At 39.0% G+C, this 18249-nt stretch overlaps 2 protein-coding genes across 3 annotated transcripts in view; one reads left to right on the top strand and one right to left on the bottom strand.

The window, feature by feature from the left end:
- Positions 1-530: 530 nt before the first annotated feature.
- Positions 531-12878, bottom strand: DEPDC4 (DEP domain containing 4). Its single transcript, XM_058022824.1, has 9 exons — positions 12794-12878; positions 10895-11321; positions 10214-10365; positions 9531-9717; positions 7739-7965; positions 6764-6906; positions 6444-6569; positions 5130-5208; positions 531-2739 (listed from the first exon to the last, which is right to left on the bottom strand). The coding sequence occupies exons 1-9, from the start codon at positions 12876-12878 to the stop codon at positions 2522-2524; spliced, it is 1644 nt and encodes a 547-aa protein (XP_057878807.1). The 3' UTR covers positions 531-2521.
- Positions 12879-12971: 93 nt separating this feature from the next.
- Positions 12972-18249, top strand: part of SCYL2 (SCY1 like pseudokinase 2) — a 30428-nt gene continuing 25150 nt past the window's right edge. For both annotated transcript variants that reach the window (XM_058022504.1, XM_058022503.1), the window contains exons 1-2: positions 12972-13139; positions 16863-17066. In XM_058022504.1, coding sequence (XP_057878487.1) covers positions 16890-17066 — 177 coding nt within the window. In that variant the 5' untranslated portion in view covers positions 12972-13139; positions 16863-16889. The remainder of the gene's footprint in view (positions 13140-16862; positions 17067-18249) is intronic.

Here is an 18249-nt window from a genome sequence, read left to right as displayed (position 1 = left end):
CTGACAATTTGATAGCTGTATGCTAGAAATCATAAACAGAAATGAGTGACAGGTTCCAAGTTTCCTTAGCACATGATTGTGTATCAGACACTTAAAAATACGTGACAGAACTTTCTAAAGTCCAATAAAATTTTTCTAATTTTGGAATTTAACTGAAAACCAGTAGTCTATAGTTCACCAAACCTATTCTGTGGGCCCTTAGATGTAAAATAACAAGCTTCTGTCAAGAGAAGATTAAAAGGTAAGTAGATCCTCTGTTAGGGTATGTGAATAAAACATGGCTGTCAAGAGCTCTTCCTTTCTCTTTCAGAACTAGATCAATCTTAGCTTCTTGTGCCATGAACTGAAGGGAACCACAGGACAGCTATGAACTGCTGCTCAGAACACTTCCTTACTGTTTAATACCTGGTTCTACTCCCCTTGAACTGCCTCTTCCCAATGAACACACTATGAAATGACAGGCTCATCACTTTTTATACAATTATTTATTACATTTAAATTACCACAAGAAAATTCTAAATCAAGTCACAAAGTGCAAGTTTGTTTTTTAACAACACAGTGTTTCCCCAAAGCAATTTCCAGCCCATCCAGCCTACAAACTACCATGTTATCACCTCTGCCAGGTGATAACCTTATTACCAGGTTTAGTATTTTGAGTAAGACACAGTAAACAGACTGAAGACAGAGAGAGAAAGAGAGAGATTAGAAAAAAACCCCAAAAAACAATCAAAACCTCTTTCTTCTAATACTCAACACCAGAAGCACTTAGTCAGGAAATACCTTCCTGTTTACAAGTCTCAATAACCTGCTTCTGTATATGCTCCCTCTTCTGGGAGAGTGACCAAAACCCCACACAGGGCTAGAAAGAGAATACATGGCCCTGTAGTGTAAGGATTAGGGCATTCACCTCTGAAAGAGGAAACTTGGATGTTTTTCCTCCTCTAGAAATTATTTATTTCACACTGGTGAGTCACACTTAAATAACAAGTGCATAAACATGGATTCATAGACAGAGATTTGAACTACATTCCCTGATTTCTAATAGGGCCAGGTAATTTAAATAAGGCTACTTCAAATATGCAAGTTAACTAAGTGCACAGGTAATAGGTTGTGTTGTTTATATCTTACAGTGCAACTATTTTAATTTAAAACAAACAAACAAACAGCACTTGTTCTGAGAAAGCTTTGGTATCCTGCTCACTTGACTGTATTAGAGCCTACAGGAGGATGGAGACACCTAAAGCAGCACACTCACAACAGCAAAACATAACTCATTAAATCATGCTTCTAGTGGAACTAGTCCAGCACTGGGGCCAAGAAAATGATAAAGTAGAGGATCTGTCACACGGGGAAGAGGCTGAGAGTGCTGTGATTGTTTAGCCCTGAGAACGCTCACGGGAGGGAGTGAAGAAATCTGAGCCAGACACTTCAGCAGTGACAGTGAAAGGACAGGAGGCAGTGCAAGAAATTCTGCCTAAGCATAAGGCAGCTTATTTTGGTTGGGTATTTTCTTTTTTCTTTTTTGTGTGGAGGTAGGGTTCGTTTGCTTGTTTTTAAATACTGTGAGACTGGTGAAAGTCTGGACCAGACTCACCCAAGAGGCTGTGGCATTTCTGTTTTTGTAGATACTCTAAACTCAACTGGAAAAGTCCTTGAGCAGCCTGCACTCATCAACTCCAATCTGGCTGATGAGAGTAGACCAGAGATCCCTTCCAATACCAAGTCTTTGAGCCTTTGTCCAATACATGACTAAATGTCTGTTGCAAACATCAAAGAAGTAATGTAACCTCTCACACTATATCACATATTTATTTATTATTAAAAAAAGGCTGACAGAGCACGAAAAAGAGAAGACTTTGGGGTGACCTAATTGTTGCCTTCCTGTACCTTAAGGGAGCCTACCAAGAGACGTGGAGAAGATTTCTTCAAAATGTAACTTTTTCCCTGAATTAGCAGAGGCTCAGTCTGCCAGAGTGGGGAGGCAGTAACAACAGGTTGTAATTACTGACTGCAAGCACACACAGCTCACCTGCCTAATAAATCCTTCCTGCTGCAGATCCAAAACCCACTAACCTGCTTCCAACACTTTTTACACACTTTGTACACTTTTACAATATCCACAGGAGTCATAACCTATGGTTTAAGATGAGATTAAGGTATTATTAATTAAAGATAGAAAAGATTAAAACCCCCCACTGATTATCAACCCAAGCATGGCTCAGAACATAGATGTGGTTCAGACAGAAAGCCATGGGGTTGTGGGACAGATTGAAAAAAGTGCCAAACCCTGAACTAAAGGCAGCCCAAGCAGTGAGCTGTTACTACTTACTTACAAATAATTAAGTATATTTTGCTTAAAAGATAAATTAGATTTAATGCCTTATAGCAGCATAGTAATTTTGTTAGTTGTAGCTTCCTGAAATTGAAGATGTAAAGACGTAAGATAAAAGCATTTTTATGAGCAGTTTTCATGTGCCTCCTTCAGTCTTTAAAATAATATTTAAAAAGGCTGTATTGAAGTCTAACCATTTGGAGTACAAAATTCACATGTAGTTTTACAACCACTACAGTAGACAAAAGAATGGTATTTTCGGAATTCTTTGATTAATTTCTTCTTTTGCTTCAAAGGAACAGTAGGGTCATTGTCTATCTCTTGAACCAGTGCTAGAAGATACTGATTGGTTTGTTGCTTTTGATCTTCATATTCTTTAGCAGTAATGCGCTGACAGAAGGTGAAGCCTTTGTGAGAAATCAGAGGTTCAGATTAAGTTTCATGCATCATGTAAAAGTCTTGTTAAAAAAATAAGAAACATAGGTATATTGATATTTTAGTTCAGATGTGATTACAGCTAGAAGTAATGTGAAACATACAGCTCTCCACTGAGAATGGACAGAAATCTAAACATGAATTGCAAAAACAAAGTTGAAAAGCAGTGTTACAAGTACAGTATCCTAGAAGATTCTGTATTGCAAAACAGGCCTGCAAGACAAAGAGCAAACACATTTCTCACACAGAAACCACAATGAAGGACATTACACAATAAGAATGGCACCTTGCATTTGTCAGGATCCAAAGGTTCTCTGTGACTAAATCAGATCTGTAGCAAGGCTCAGTACCTAATGCAAGTGAACACATACTTTGGAGAAATAGTTGGCTCTAAACCAGACTACAAAAATCAGGAACAGAATTTAGGAGCTTCTACATGAGTAGACATCTGAGCATGGTTTGGGCACCAGAAGCAGAGGTGGTGCAAGAGGGATACTTAACTCAGCACACCTTAGCTATTAAAAGGTTGTGAATCTCTGCAGTGAAGTGCTGCCCTGCAAGGACTCAAGCCCCCTCACTGGGCAGGTGAGTTCTGGCCTGAGGAAAGACAGGCATTCAGCTACTCCACAGACACTTTTCATTCCTATCCATATTAGAGAGCAATTTGGTTGAACAAGTGTCGGTTGCCTAAAGGGGAAAGATTTCTTATTAATCCTTCTTTACAAACACCATCTTTAGGCTTCACATAGAGAGTAGTATTAACCTGAGCTGTCAGAGTTTTCATGTGGACCTGTCCTTCCCTTCTTCTAAAGTGAGTTTGTCAAACACCAATACTTTTATGGTTTAGTAGAATCAGATGAAGAAAAAAGACAGCTCTTTTAAAAGGGAAGGCTTAATAAATGACAAAGAGATTAACTCTTAAAACTTCAGCATGGATCTTGAGTTCTGTGGTTTCAAGTGTCTTACTAGATTAAAACAAATTCCATAGTCCTCTTGCTGGTTTTAGTCTTTTTTATTTCCAGCAGACCTAAGGATTACTTTCCTGCAATTGACAGACCCCTTTTCTTATCTGGGTCTCCCAGCATTTCCTCCTGCTCCCACCTGGACTTAAGAAGTTCACCAGCTAAGAATGCTCAATAGCTCCTAGGAAAGATTTTGGAAAAAGGGAATATGACACCAGCATATGAGGCACAGAGGAAAACAGGAATATGCCATGCCAGAGAGCTTACAATCAGATCAAACTATTTCAACAAGTTGATGGAACCTATATGCATTTATAGATTGGAACCCCAAAACTTAGTAAGAAAAATTGAATATGAGGTTTGTGCTTCTGTTGTCTCTTCAGTGTGTCAATGGAGATCACACAGGCTCTGAAAATATTACAGACAGGCAGCTCTTCCCACTGCTGCTCATCTCTGTATTCTTTGGCTTCAAAATATGTGATTCTCAGAACACTGAACAAGAAGGAATTTGGCCTCATTCCAGAATCCAACACAGATGGTAAAAGATTCTGTACCAAACTACTTCTCCAGCAGCTGCTGTATTAAATGCAATATTACACAGCAAAATAACTTAGTGTAATTTGTTTCCCGAGGGATTTCTCTTCAGTGTTTAAGCACACAATGCACTGGCAATACAGGAGTCAAAGAAGATGAAGAGTCAGAGAGAAATCCAATTATTTAAGCCAACCCTATTAATCAGTATTGGCAGCAAGGCCAGACAGAATGTTAGCTCAAAAGAAATAAGCTGGAAAGCATTAACCCCACATACAGAAGGGTAGTGTAGCCTAAAAGGAAGGCATTTGACACTTGGTGCATAAGTCCTAAGATCTTAATAAACTTTAAGCTTACCCAGAAAAAGGAGAGAGTTCTTCAAAATACTTAACAGTCAAAAAAAACCAGACAAAGTCTGTGCTCAAGTCGTATATCAGAACCTTGAACTACTGAGTTCTGTGACAATTTATAGGTGTCTTATGGCAAAAATAAAAGACTACTGCTCCTAAATACAAAGTCTCATCAAATTCCCAAACCAAATTAGAAGCAAATCACTTCAGGAAGCACATTTTGCACTACTATTTCCAGAAATAAATTATTTGGTAAAAAAAAAAAAAAAAAAAAGAAAAAAAATCATAGCATATCCAAACTAGATTAATCAAGTCCTTGCTCTCCAATATACAGACCAATTTTGCAGATAGCATATAATTTAATATTTAGTGCATTAGCCACTAATCCCCCTAACGCATCAAGGGGGGGGATTTTCTTTTCTTTCTTGCAACAAAGAAGTCTACACACAATTATAGTCAACTGATGATAAATTAGTTCTTATACAATAATTTATATAAAAACATTATTCCATCATCTACCTGAATTGATATCTGGATCTTGCCCTTCTAGCAAACTCTGAAGTCTCCTACTCGTTAGTTCCAGAAGAGTTAAAGGAGCCTGAAAATCCAACCCAACAAAGAAAAGATTACAAAAGCAATACTTCTGTATTTTTTATAATGTAAAGCTTTCAGATAACCAATTTAAAAACACATAGTTAAATGCAGAAGAATCTATACCCACATTTTTTTTGTACACATTTCAAAGTCTCTCACAGAACTGCACTAAAATACATAGTTTTACTAAGACACATGTGTTTATTTCTGGCCAAAGAAATAGGAAGCAAAAAGTTCTAGATGTTGTTTTCCATGGCAAAAACTGCAGTTTAAAACAAGCTGATTTCAGCTTTCACACAAGGCTCTCAATTGCAGCTGTCAGAGTGAACCACCATCCTGCTGTCACTGCTGCACAGTTCTGGCCCTGACTCCAGTGGGGAAAAAAGGCCCAACCCTCAAGTCAGAACCTTTAAAAAAAATTAAAAAAGGGGGGGTTGGCTGTGTACTAACAAATACAAAACCCTCACTAACCACTTAATGCTTTCAAACTAAAATGGAGCTAATAAAAAAAAAAAGTTCTCCCATGTCTTGACCTGAAGTCGGAAATGGAAATCAATATGTTGTATAAAAATAAAAACCAGTACTTTACTGAAACCAAATTTCTGTGAAGCTCATTTTTAAAGGGTATGGTAAAGTTTCATCTTTTCACACATGACAATATGATGAAACATAAATGAAGGAGATTATATGTGTATATTTACACAACTCATCAAGTTTAATAGAAAGGCTATTAACATGTTGCGGTTCTATTTGTTTTCTTCAATTTAGAAGGTAACATTCCAATTTAGAAGCTAACATTCCAAAATGCTGAAGGATCTTTTAGAGTTGTCAGAGCTGTACATATACACTGGGGTACACGAGCATGCCATTTTTCTACCACTCAGAGTATGCCAGTGAACTTCTAAAGGAGAAAGACATTAAGATACTTAGATATTCAGTAGGCATTCATTACCAACAAGATGTCAAAATGACTCTATAAAAATTATTAATATTTTAAATTTTTTCCTAATAGAAATCATTCAAATACAAAGAGAGGATATAATTTATAAAGGATTGCAAAGCTCTCAAAAATCTGTCCTGTATAGTGTGGAATAACTTCTCACCCTGTTTGGCTGTACTATTATAAAATGGAACATTAAACACAGTTCCTCAGACTTGTCATACTCAAAAAAAGGCAATTCATGGCATTTAACATTTAAAATGACAAAGCCAATGATGTTGATGTAAGGAGAATGATACCTTGAAGAGCTCTGCGTGATTGTCCATCAGAAACTGAGTCAGCAGTTCTGCCTGCGCTCTTGACAGGGTCCTGTTTTGTAAGATGAACTTTGTACAAGTCTTGATGACCACAAATCTGTTCTCAAACTAGAAAAATAGTACCCAGATTTGGCATTAGATTGACTTCCAGAGTGCTAGCAAAGACTAAGTGCAACAGGATGCTATCAGTGGGAAACAGATCACATGGAAAGGTAGTAAATGGAATACTTCTAACTAGACAAAAAATTTAGCTTTACTATGACAAACTGCTATTTTTCACATTAAGCAAAACAGACACTTACTTGTTTTTGCAATCTGTAGCCCTCAGATTCTGATGCAATGGCTAGGAATGTAAGGAGCCTGTGAAGTTCTTCACTGATATTTGGTGCTAATAATTTTAAATAAAGTTGTAATGCCTCCAGAGCTTGATCTGTTTTTCCTTTTTCTGTCATGGAGTTAAACAGCACATCCAAAGTTACTATTCATTTTCAGAGTCATGAATACTTATTTAAATCCCAATAATAATCTCAGTTTTTGGGGGTGTTTCCTTCCAAACAAAATTCCATATTGTTCCAGTTATTAAACGATTCTTTTCTCAATCCACAAGTTTTCCTTTTTCCTCTCCTACCAGGGGCAGGACGGCAGCAGGCAGTGAGTGAGCAGCTTTATAGTATTTAGTTGGCAGCTGGGGTTAAGGAACAACAACCCAACAGGACTCAAGCAGCAGCAACAAAGCCTATTTAGGTGTGGGATTAATGTTAAACTTGTATTTAAATGAAACCCCTCTGGTTTACTTGCATGCATATGATAGGAGGGTTCTTAATAGTCCCTTTTATAATTTTAAATAACTTCTATTACTAAAAAGGACCGTATGTCCATAACTTTAAAAACCTTATTCTGGTTAAGAGGAAAAACTGTATAGCAATGATTTTAGTTTTATGTTATTACTTAGTAGTAGCAATAAGACAAATTCTGACCTGGGGTAAGTAACTTTCCAATGGGAAAGTCTACATATCAAGTTACCCACAGAGGTTGGTGAATCTCTATCCTTCCAGATTTTCAAAATTCAGTTGGACCAGGCCCTAAGCAAATGGATCTAACTTTGAAATTTGTCCTTGTCTTGAGTAGAGGTTCATAATAGTGATCTTGAGCATTTCCTTCCAACCTAAAAAGTGCATCTAAAATGGCATTGCAAATGGTGTCATGATTCAGTCAATTGATACTTAGTGACTTCTACACAGCTTCCATCTTTATTTTTTGTTCCAGGTTGCTCTTACCTATAAGTTCCATAATTCCTGAATGGATATCAAAATCCTGAGTGGCAAGAAGAGAGTCCTTCTTTTGATTGTAATACTTCATAATAACATCAAAAAGAATCTTCTTGTATGTATTCAGACTGCTGGGGTTGTCAGTGCTTTCAGGTAACTGCTGACTAACCATCACTAGGAATTGGTCAGGAAAATACTCCAAGCATTCAATTGCAGCATAGAGCCATGTGTCAAGCCTGCAGAAGGAAAAGGTTGTTTTAGTGCTTGCTTTAAAATGCTCTACCTATTTTTATTTTCACAGACTCATAGAATATTCTGAGTCAGAAGGGACACACAAGGATCATTGCATCCATCTCTTAAGTAAATGGGATTGAATCTGTAACCTTGGTGTAATTAGCACCATGCTCTAAACAACTGAGCTATCTCAGGGTCCATTTAATCCTCTAAAAGAAAACTAGATTGAAATAACCAGGCAGGTCAAGTCACATATATGAACCACAATGTTGAACTGGTTTATTAAGCAGTTTGTGTAACTTATTTCACTACAGCAGTTCAAGAACCTGCTCAAAATGGGCAACCTTCATGTTTTTCTGATGCTAAAGGCAATACACCTGAGACAAACCCAGACCAAAACAAGCTGCAATCATGCCAGACTGTCACTGACCCCAGGAACTCAGCTAGTATTTAAAAACCAAACACCATCCCCACCATTACTCCAACACACACTGAGAACCCACCAGGGCTAACCAGGGTGAAAAAACCTGATCTTTACAGAAGAGAAAAAGACAGTTTGAAAAAAGAGGAAAATAAAATTGGTTAAATCCCAGAGGACTACATAAGCAGTTTATTATATAACCTACTATAAAGGCATGAGTTTTCACAAGCATCTATTGTCTCTATATCTTAATTAAGGAAAGAAAATGTAACCTAATTATACACCTAAAATTCAGGTGTATAATTTATTGTGGATGGAAGCCAGAAAATCAGAGGAAAAAGTCCCAACCATTTTGTACAGAATGAATATAAAATCATAAGAAATGTGTGGGGCAGAAGAACAATTGCTTTTACCTGATTCTGGATGTAAAATAATTTGATCTGAACCAATGACAAGTTGCAAATATAATTTAAGATCCACAGAATCTTATTTTTATCATGGAGAACAGAAATAAAGATAGTGAAATTACAGATAAAAACTGAATTAATTTGACAAAAATAGTCATTCCTAAGACATTCACATGAGCCTTGACATATTCATTAGAAGTATATGCAAGATAGAGATCAACCTCAGTACACTAAACAGGAACACTACAAAAGTAAGAGAGGACATAAGGAAAAGAACATTGACAACATGCAGCCACATTTATATTCTCATTATATAAGCATTCAGTGCTACAGCTTGGTTTCTTCTTTTCTCTTGCTAACAACAGATGCATTATTGACTCTGTATCTTCACACCACAGCCACCAGGAACTGTGACAAAGACTCAGAATAAAGTTTTCATGTTCTGATATCTGTTACAGAGACCTAAGAGTAAAGAATCTGATCTAGAAACTGGGCATGTTTACAACATTCAAGGTTAAAGTTCTAATGTTTACCTGAAATGCTCAAATGTCCAACTCTAAATACATACTTTTTGTGAAATCACTTAGCACTTCTGAAAAGAAGTCAATCACACTAATGTCACCTCTGTCTACAACTACACAAACATAATGATGTCTGTTTGTTCATTTAACACAAATTTTTGATCAAGAATAAAATAAAGCCTTTACTAACAAATTCATTTAACAGATATAAAACTTACTCGGGCAAGTTTAAGCTACATGCAACCTCTCTGTCCAGGAAAGTATTTGATATAATCATGTCTTCTTCTTTGCCAAAACTGTCTGATTTTGTCTTCACTGAAGACACCAAGATATCTTCTAGAAGGGGAACATCAATTAACTGCAGCAGTCGTAGCAGAGCTTGCTGTTTCCAGACATCTTCTATTACTGATACCATAAACAAACAAAAAACCCTCAGAAACCAGATCTTACGTAAACAACTAACCTTTGTTTTTATTCACTAAAGAATCTTTTAAGTGTTTAAACAAAACACAATAACAGAATAGGATGAAGTTGCTGTGCTGGGTAAGAAATGATCAAAATAGGAATGCTAAAAAAAAAAGTCTCCCCCATCATATTAGGATTCAGAATAAACTACTCTAATTAGTAGAAGAAAAAAAAAGACAAGTGAAAAGCAAAGGAATCACATAATAAAGATAATCTTAAGTATTTTCAGAAATAGTACATTATGCAAAAACATAACCTGGTTGTGTTTCCTTCTGTTTATAAACATTAACCCCTTTAACACTTATTTAGATATTTTGTTATTAGCGACAGGTTAAATTTAGGTCTCTGAGGAGCATTGTTCAACAAAAATGGGGCACTCACTGCAAGATATAGTGAAGAACAATCAAGTTTTCAAAAGAAAAAATTCAATCCTCACCTCCTTTTGAAAGCAGGCGAGTTGGTTCATTAACCATGATCTTTGGAGGTAAAGATGCATGAACATGTATTGATTGAAGAAGCTCCTCAATTCTCTTTTTATCAGCTGCTTCCAATGCTAAGGGGTTTGAAAGTGTGGTGCCACACTTTCTGCTTAGGGAGGGGGAAAAAAATATGTATAACAAATACTATTAGAACACATTTGGCTTTCTGTTACTTACTAAAATGCTCTTAAATCAGAACTTTATGGCTTCATTATATATGGAGTCTATCCTGCTGCTAGAATTCCTATTATCCACATCTGCTTTGTGGAAAGGGCAAGAATATTGATTCCAAATACTGTTTGCTAGTTCCACTTTGTTTACTGGCTTTTAGTAACCAGCTCATTCATGCTAAGTTTCAGATTTCAGCACAATTGATAGCAAAACCAAATTATTCCTAGTCTTATTCCTAGGCTACTGTGCCAGACTCTATTCGAAATAACAAACGGCAGATCAAAATACTTTACCCCAAAATACCTGGAAGCATCTGCAATTCAGACATGACATTTCTCCAAAGTGGCACAGACTTTTCAGAAGTCTCCAACACCTGGTTTAGTCAGACATAACTTCATTTAAAGGTATCCCTCCTTAACTTTTTTTTTTTTTTAAGAGTAAAATTAGAATAGTTCAGAATAACTCACTTGGAACATCGCTTTGTTTTCTGCTTGCAGATTTGCTCAGGAGATAAGCTTTCATTGTCCTTATTCTTTCTTGGAAGAAGAGGATCAAGACTGCTGTTTACAAATCTATAGAGACTAGTGTCCGTGTCTTCAAACTCTGTTTCCTTCCCATTCTTGAATAAGTGAAGCTTGGCTCCAACTGGCTCAAACACTTTGTGATCCATCAATGCTTGGCATACACGGACCCCCTTCAGCCGAGAAATGTCATTGCAGCTAAGGTACATGCTTTGCATAAGATGGCTCAGTACCACATCAACAGCATTGGAGCCCGTGAAACAGTTTCTGTATGTTTTCAGGTGTTGTCTACGTCTTTTGATTTCCACTTGATTGTGAAGGGCATGTATAATACTATTCCACAGCTGAGTTGCTTGAAAAGGACCATCGCACTCTGAAAAATGTTTATATGAAATTTGTACAAATTTATAAACTTTTAATACTTAGAAAATACACTGTGATTTTGGTTTTATATTTAAAAAAATATTCAGAAATCAGCTGAATTTTACAAAGACAAAGATAATATTTCATGACTCAGTCCTTGTAAGCTGACTCACACCCACTACGGTAGAGTCAAGAGAAGAGAACAAAAATCCACTAAAGAGAGGTGATGAAGATTTTTTTCTGCCATTGTTGTGACCACACATATTGTATGTATGTGCTGCACACATACACATTAAATCATTAGAAAATCACAAAACAGCCGAGGTTTGCAGGGACTCTGGGGTCTACCAGGTTCAACCTCCCTGCTCAAGCAAGGCCACCCAGAACCAGGTTTTGAATCACTCCAGAAGCCGAGATTTCCACACACCATATCACAACCTCTCTGGGCATCACTGAAGAGAGTCTGTGTGAAAAATGTCAATCACTTGTTTTTAAAATTTTGAGTTTGATAGTAATAAAATGGCTATAAAAATAGTGATACAATTAGAGTAATAATATTTTGGACAATTTGAATTAGGACAATATGAGACAATAGAGAGAAGGAATTATGGATGTCCTGGTACCTTTTTCTGAGCAGCACGAGCCCAGAAAAGGACACCTGTTAACAAAGGATTAACCCTTAAAAGCAATAGCCTGATGCATATTCATACACCTCATACATGATGTATAAATTCCATTCAAACACAGGATTCTGTCTGGTCATCGTCAACTTCTTCCTCTGAATCCTAACAGCACCTTTGAGGCAGGAAGAAGTTAATTTCTTCTGATAAGAGGGCAATAAATTCTTTTTCTCTGAAAGATTTAGGTGTCCTTCCTTTAAAAAAAGTATCCTACACAGCATAGTTTCTATTTTAACATTTTTATAACCTAAAGCTATGTTTAACACACTACTTAAGAGAATTAATACAGCACTACCTTCTAACACAACACATATAATATTCCTTTTAATATTTGCGAAAGCCAATCATAAAATACATGCATTTTTCACAGTCTGCCTCCATGCTCTTTGCACTCTTCCAAAGACACCCCCAAGCCTTCTCCCGGCGGAGCAGCCCCAGCGCTCTCAGCCCCTTTGGGTGAGATGCTCCGTAGCCCCCAGTTGACCTTCACACACGGCGCCCAGCTCAGCAGACGACAAACAAAAGTGTTTGCAGTGCATTAACCGCGCCTGGCACCCAGCCCAGCTCTGCCAGCGGCGTCCTCCGTAAGCTCAGCTCCAGCGGCACGGCCGGAGGAAGGTTCTCTCCCCCCGTCCAGCTGCCGAGCCTCCCTAGCCCCGTTCTGCCCGCCGCCCGTCCCGCCGCACCGGCAGCCGGGGGTGCAGCTCAAACAATGGGGAAACGCCGGCCCCTCGCAGCCGGCTCCGCTCCTCGGCCCCTCCAGCACTGCGGCGGAGAGACGGGGATGGCGCTCTTCGCCCACCTCGACGCCGCCCGCTCCCCCGGCGCGGCTGCAACTCGCTCTGGCTGCGGATCCTCCTGAAGCGCGGAGTCAAATACCCCGCCATGGCCGCGGCCGGGCGGAAGCCGGCAGAGCGCATCACTTCCCGCCCGCCGCCCCCGGCCGCGCCCAGCGCCGCCCCTGCGGGTCGGAAGTGAGCCGAGCTCCGGCCGCCCCCGCCCCGCCGCCGAGGCTGCCGCCGTCACTATGGAGTAGTCGCGGCAGGACGGGGTCAGAGCGAGAGACGGAACCAGCGTGACAGGCGGCCCGCCGGGCCCACAGGGCGACGGGCGGCCGGGCGCTGCGCCGGCAGTTTCCGCGGGCTCAGGTGAGAGGCCGCGGCCCGGGTCGACAGCGGCTGCCCGTGGCCTGGTGGCGCTGCGCGGGGCGGGCAGGGCCGGCCGGCTCCGCGGGGCCGGTGCTCTCGGGGCCCGGGTGCCCGGCGCTGAGGGCTGGAGGGGAAGGGCCGCCCCGGAGGCTCGATCGCCGCGCGGGGAGCGCTGAGCTGCCCGAGCCGGCGGATCGCGGGTCACCTGCCCCCTGTGGCCGCCCCCGGCGCGCTGCTGCCGGCTGCCCCGCGGAGCAGGAGCGCAGCACCGGCCCTGCGGCGCGGAGCGGTGCGAGTCCGCTCTCACTGGAAATAACAGTAAACACTTCATCCCGGAGGACTGGCCCGCAGCAGGCTTACCGGGGTTTGTGCAGTGCACAGGCTGGTTTCACCTGTCACCAGGCGACAGACGGAACCTTGTTCATGGATCTCGTTCCGTGGGATTTTGGTAGGGATTCAGCTGAAGCTCAGTACCGAAATGGTACATGAAAGTTAAGAAATTGACGTGCGGTGAGGGCAGCCTTGTCCAGTGCTTCATTGCATTTGAGCCTCTCGATGATTTTGTAACAAATGCAAAAGCCTGCTTGTGCTTTAAAAATGCTGGGGTTTTGTCATTTTATTTGCTGTGACTCAGTTGTTCCAGCACTTACTTCTGTGGATTGATCCTGGCTTGGGGCAGGGGGATAGGATGCGGCTGGGCAGCACCAGCCTGCAGGTGTGGGTTCCCAAAGGGGGATCCCAGCTTGTTGTAGTACTGTGGTACTACTGTGCAGTGTGCACTCCCAGCCATACATCAGATGAAGCTGTGAATTAGTTTGAGGTTAAACTGCTGCGTTTGCATTATGCAGGGTTTTTTTTTTTTATGAGTGAGAATTGAAAAATGGTGGACAGTCTTTGTTTTGGACTTCAACAGCCAGTATTTCAACATTTTGAAAGTTCTGCCTGCTTTCTGAGTGCAATGTTGGTTGTTGCTTACTACCTTGCTAAATGATTGTTCTCATCATGCTGCCGTATGATTGCTGATGTACATCAGTATAAAAACCATTACTGATTGTGAGGGGCATTCATGAAAAAACATATTGAACATTCAGAATTTTTTAGGATTAGTTCCAGGTTTTGCAGAATCAGTAGCATTGATATTACTCATGAAATTCAAACAGGAAGAGTTTTTTAACATTTATTGAATGTCCTGTGTGGCTTGTACAGACACTGTTATGCTTCAGATTTTGCATTTGTCTCATTTATTACCTTTTAACTTGAAATGCAAATTTCATTGTGGGTGACTGACTTGATTGCCACTTGGTTATTATTATTTTTTAAAAATACTAGACCAGTCTTAACTGAACAAACAAGTTTTCCTACAGTTGAGAACTAGACTTCTGTATTTCAGATGTGGTTAACTTGTCATGGTTTGTGGTATTAGAGATACTATCCAAACGAGATGTTTTTGGTGGGGTATGGATTTTCCAGGTACCTTGTTCCTGTTGACATGTATAGGTTTTTTTCCTGAAGTTGGTGATAGCAATTGTTTTTATAAAGCAAAATCTATTATTTTAGCTTATATTCAGATGTTGATAAGAGGATTTCTACAAATTTACAGTTAGATAGATGTAAGCTTTAAACCCCATCTGCTGATTGAGAAATAAGTTGCTTGGTACTGCTTGCTCAGAAGCTAAATTAAACAATAGTTTGCCTACTGTCAGGCTGGAGGGGAACAGGTTGGACAGGGTCTACCAGGCTTGAATTTTAAATTCTGGCACTTCAGATACTGGAATGCTGTTGACATTCTCACCTAGTGGCTTTTTCAGGCTCTTCACTGCAGTTTGTCTGTCACCCACAGCAGAGGACACTTCTGATTTAATGAATACTACCCCAGTTTCCCACTATCTCTGTAGAGAAAGTTTCCTTTCAGATTTACACAAAGGAATTTGAACATGCATCCACATACATTTTCTTAATAATATTTCTGCAGTTAATTTTGCAAAGTGTTTTAGAGTCCTAACAAGATGGTGTTGCATTGATGCTAGAGAAGATTTGATGGCTGGGAGTGAACAAAACAATGGAAAAAGCACGAGATCTAAACCCAAGTAAATTAGATTTGGGATTATCTTAAACTCGTTAGGATTGATTTTATAGTCTTTTAGCATATAGAGTTTACCCACAGAATAGCTGCTGAATAAAATTGCTGAGAGCTGGAAATGCCTATAGATCCTTTTCAGAATAATCCATGATCCTTGTTTGTGCCTATTTATTAGATTGATAAAAAGTTTCTCCATACAGGGATATTAGCCAGTGTCTTTATAAAAGTTTGGTGTAGGGCTGCACAGTTAGGACTTGCGTGTGTTTTTCCATATCATGAATCATAAAGTAAAATTAATTTCTTGTAATAATAACATTTCAAATACTGAAATAAAATTACTTAATAAAGGAATTCTGTGTTTCCATAACTATTTCAAGGTGTGTTCTCAACAAAACACTAACTATATACCAAACAAGTTTGTAGTTATTCTTAAGATTGTCTCGTTGATTTCTGACACAGCCTCTCCTATCTGAAGGGTCAAGATAGAGCAGCACAGCCGTTCTACGTGCAGTGCTGCACTAAGATTTCCTTGGGGCTTGGCTAATACTGTTACACACAATTGCACTGGAGGGAATTGTCCCATAACAGGGAACTTTTTAAACAGTTTTGTTTAGTATGTTTATTCCCTCTTTTACATTTACAGACCTCTATTACAGGTCTGTCTTTGCAATTACAACCTAATCAGATTATTTGTCCTGGTTTGTAGTAGAATCAAATCTATAGTACCAGGGAGAGAAGGAGTGCATGTCCAGGTAACTTCAGTGTGGTTGGTTTTGGTTTAAGTTTGACTGAAGGATACAGATGTTCTTACATCTTACTTGAAAGAGAGACTGAAGAAATATCCCCAAGTGTTGCTTTTGAATATACTACACAATACTGATTCCAGGAAATAATTTCTTATTGCATTCTCTTTTTCTTTGCTCACACAGATAAGGAAGCTGGATGTCTATATCTTTTTTTTTCTGCTGTTTCTTTGCTGCCTGCATTCTTTCTTGTGTATACATTATCAGAGAAACAATGGCATGAATGGCTTCAGAACTTGTATCTGGCAGAATAGGCAAGTCAGATTTATTAAGAAAATATAGAAAACTCTGAAAGTCCACACTACAGGGGAAGATGAAGTAAATTGGAAGCTGCCATAGTCTTTTACCTCTAAAATTTGAAAGGTGATGTGCAAAAAGCTTCCTTGCACAATTTTGGTAAAGCATAAAAAGATACTTTCTTGTTTCCTTCCCATGCACTTAAGTATTAAGCTCGTTAATCGTTGGATCATACAAATGGTAATGTCACCAGTCTGATGGGCAAAATACTGAATTTTGAGCTTGTATTTTGGAAAGCACTGCATAGGAAAAAATATTTCTGTTTTTTACTTGCTGTCTATATAGTACACTTCCATTATTTTGCTGGCCTGGGATCTTAAACAATCCTTCACCTCAGACAAATGAGTAATTCTGTGAGCACTGGAATTAAAGGAGTCTGTGTTCCTTCAGATTTGTTTCTCTATTGGATGGATACTAATACACAGAGTGTGAAACTTTCCTGTCGGGGGATAGTTTACAAATCCTTTGCATTATTTGATTACAGTTTCCAATAAATGCTTGAATTGAGAAGACTGTGAAACCTTTGTTTTCTTATCTTTGTAGGATAAGCCATTGGTGCAAACTGAAACCATGGAGTCCATGCTGAACAAGCTGAAGAGCACTGTCACAAAGGTGACGGCTGATGTCACCAGTGCAGTCATGGGAAATCCCGTCACCAGGGAATTCGATGTCGGGCGACACATTGCCAGTGGAGGTAATGGTCTTGCTTGGAAGATATTCCATGGAACTAAAAAATCAACAAAGCAGGTGAGTTACCAACTAAAGACCTGTGTTTATAAGCATTAGATGGCAGATTGATTGGTAGCAGTTGGTAAGTGGCAGCTGCAGTCTGACTGGACAGACTCATGTTAAGGGTAGTGAAATGACACAAAAAACTCAGCGTTGTTTAAGTACTTTGTTCTCAGACATGTAAGTATTACTTGCTTTAAGTCTTTTGTCCCAGAAAGAAGTGGTTCTACATTCATAGCATACAATTTTGAACCAAGATCAAGAATTCATCCAAGTTAAAAGTGACCTGACAATAAGTTTACTTTACCATGGATTGGTTCCCCAGTTTGTTGCAGCTTGAGCTTTTTTTTTGGTAACAATTCTGAATTTTTACAGTTTAGAATAACCATGAAGTATGTCGTCATTTGTTGTCAGCAACCCACACTGTAGTTTTTTGCTCAGCTACCCTACAGAAATTGAGAACTTAGAAATGTTAAGTTATGAGATACTGTAACAGGAAGGCATGGGATAGAGGAGGAGGTTGTGAAGGAAGTCATGCTTTCGTGTGCTGCTTTCAGATCAGTATTGTTCCTTTTTAGTTTCCTTAAAGTATTAGGGTATAGAGCACCAATACTCAAGCATTTGACTCATTTGAAATTGCATGTATAAATGAATATAGGACTATGACTTCATAGGAAGGTTTGTAAAAAACAGAGTTTAAGAATTATTATTACAGAAAATTATTTTGTTGCACTGGAGAAATGTGAAAAGTCTTTTTTCAAATTCAGGGAGAAAATACAAGTTTCAAAGTGTAAATGAAGTGTTAATAAATTATAGTCTTTAGTTAAAAGTAATGCTAAGAAATGTGAAGTCACTTAGACAATGCAACAGCTTGCTGCAAATACACCAAAAAGAAATGGACACAAAGGAATGTAGTTGGAAAATGTTTATACAATCTGTTAGATCATAGGCAAATAAACAGTAGCAAATAGATATATATAATAGAATAAATAATCTGCAAAGAATGTGTGATCTGATTCTGTGTGACAGAGTCTGAACAATGTTTAATCAGGTACTTTTGCCATGTTTTCATTTTTTAGCTGGTGCAGAGCTCTGTGCGTCTTTTATTTACTGATTTTAACCCAACATAGCTGTTCATTTGGGCTTTTTTTTGGTCTTACTCAGCTATACACAGTCATAACATTAGAAGCATGATAATTTT

The sequence above is a fragment of the Melospiza georgiana genome, chromosome 4, assembly GCF_028018845.1.
Source record: "Melospiza georgiana isolate bMelGeo1 chromosome 4, bMelGeo1.pri, whole genome shotgun sequence".
In the NCBI taxonomy this organism is placed as follows: Eukaryota; Metazoa; Chordata; class Aves; order Passeriformes; family Passerellidae; genus Melospiza; species Melospiza georgiana.
This window is presented reverse-complemented; position numbering and strand designations above follow the sequence as displayed.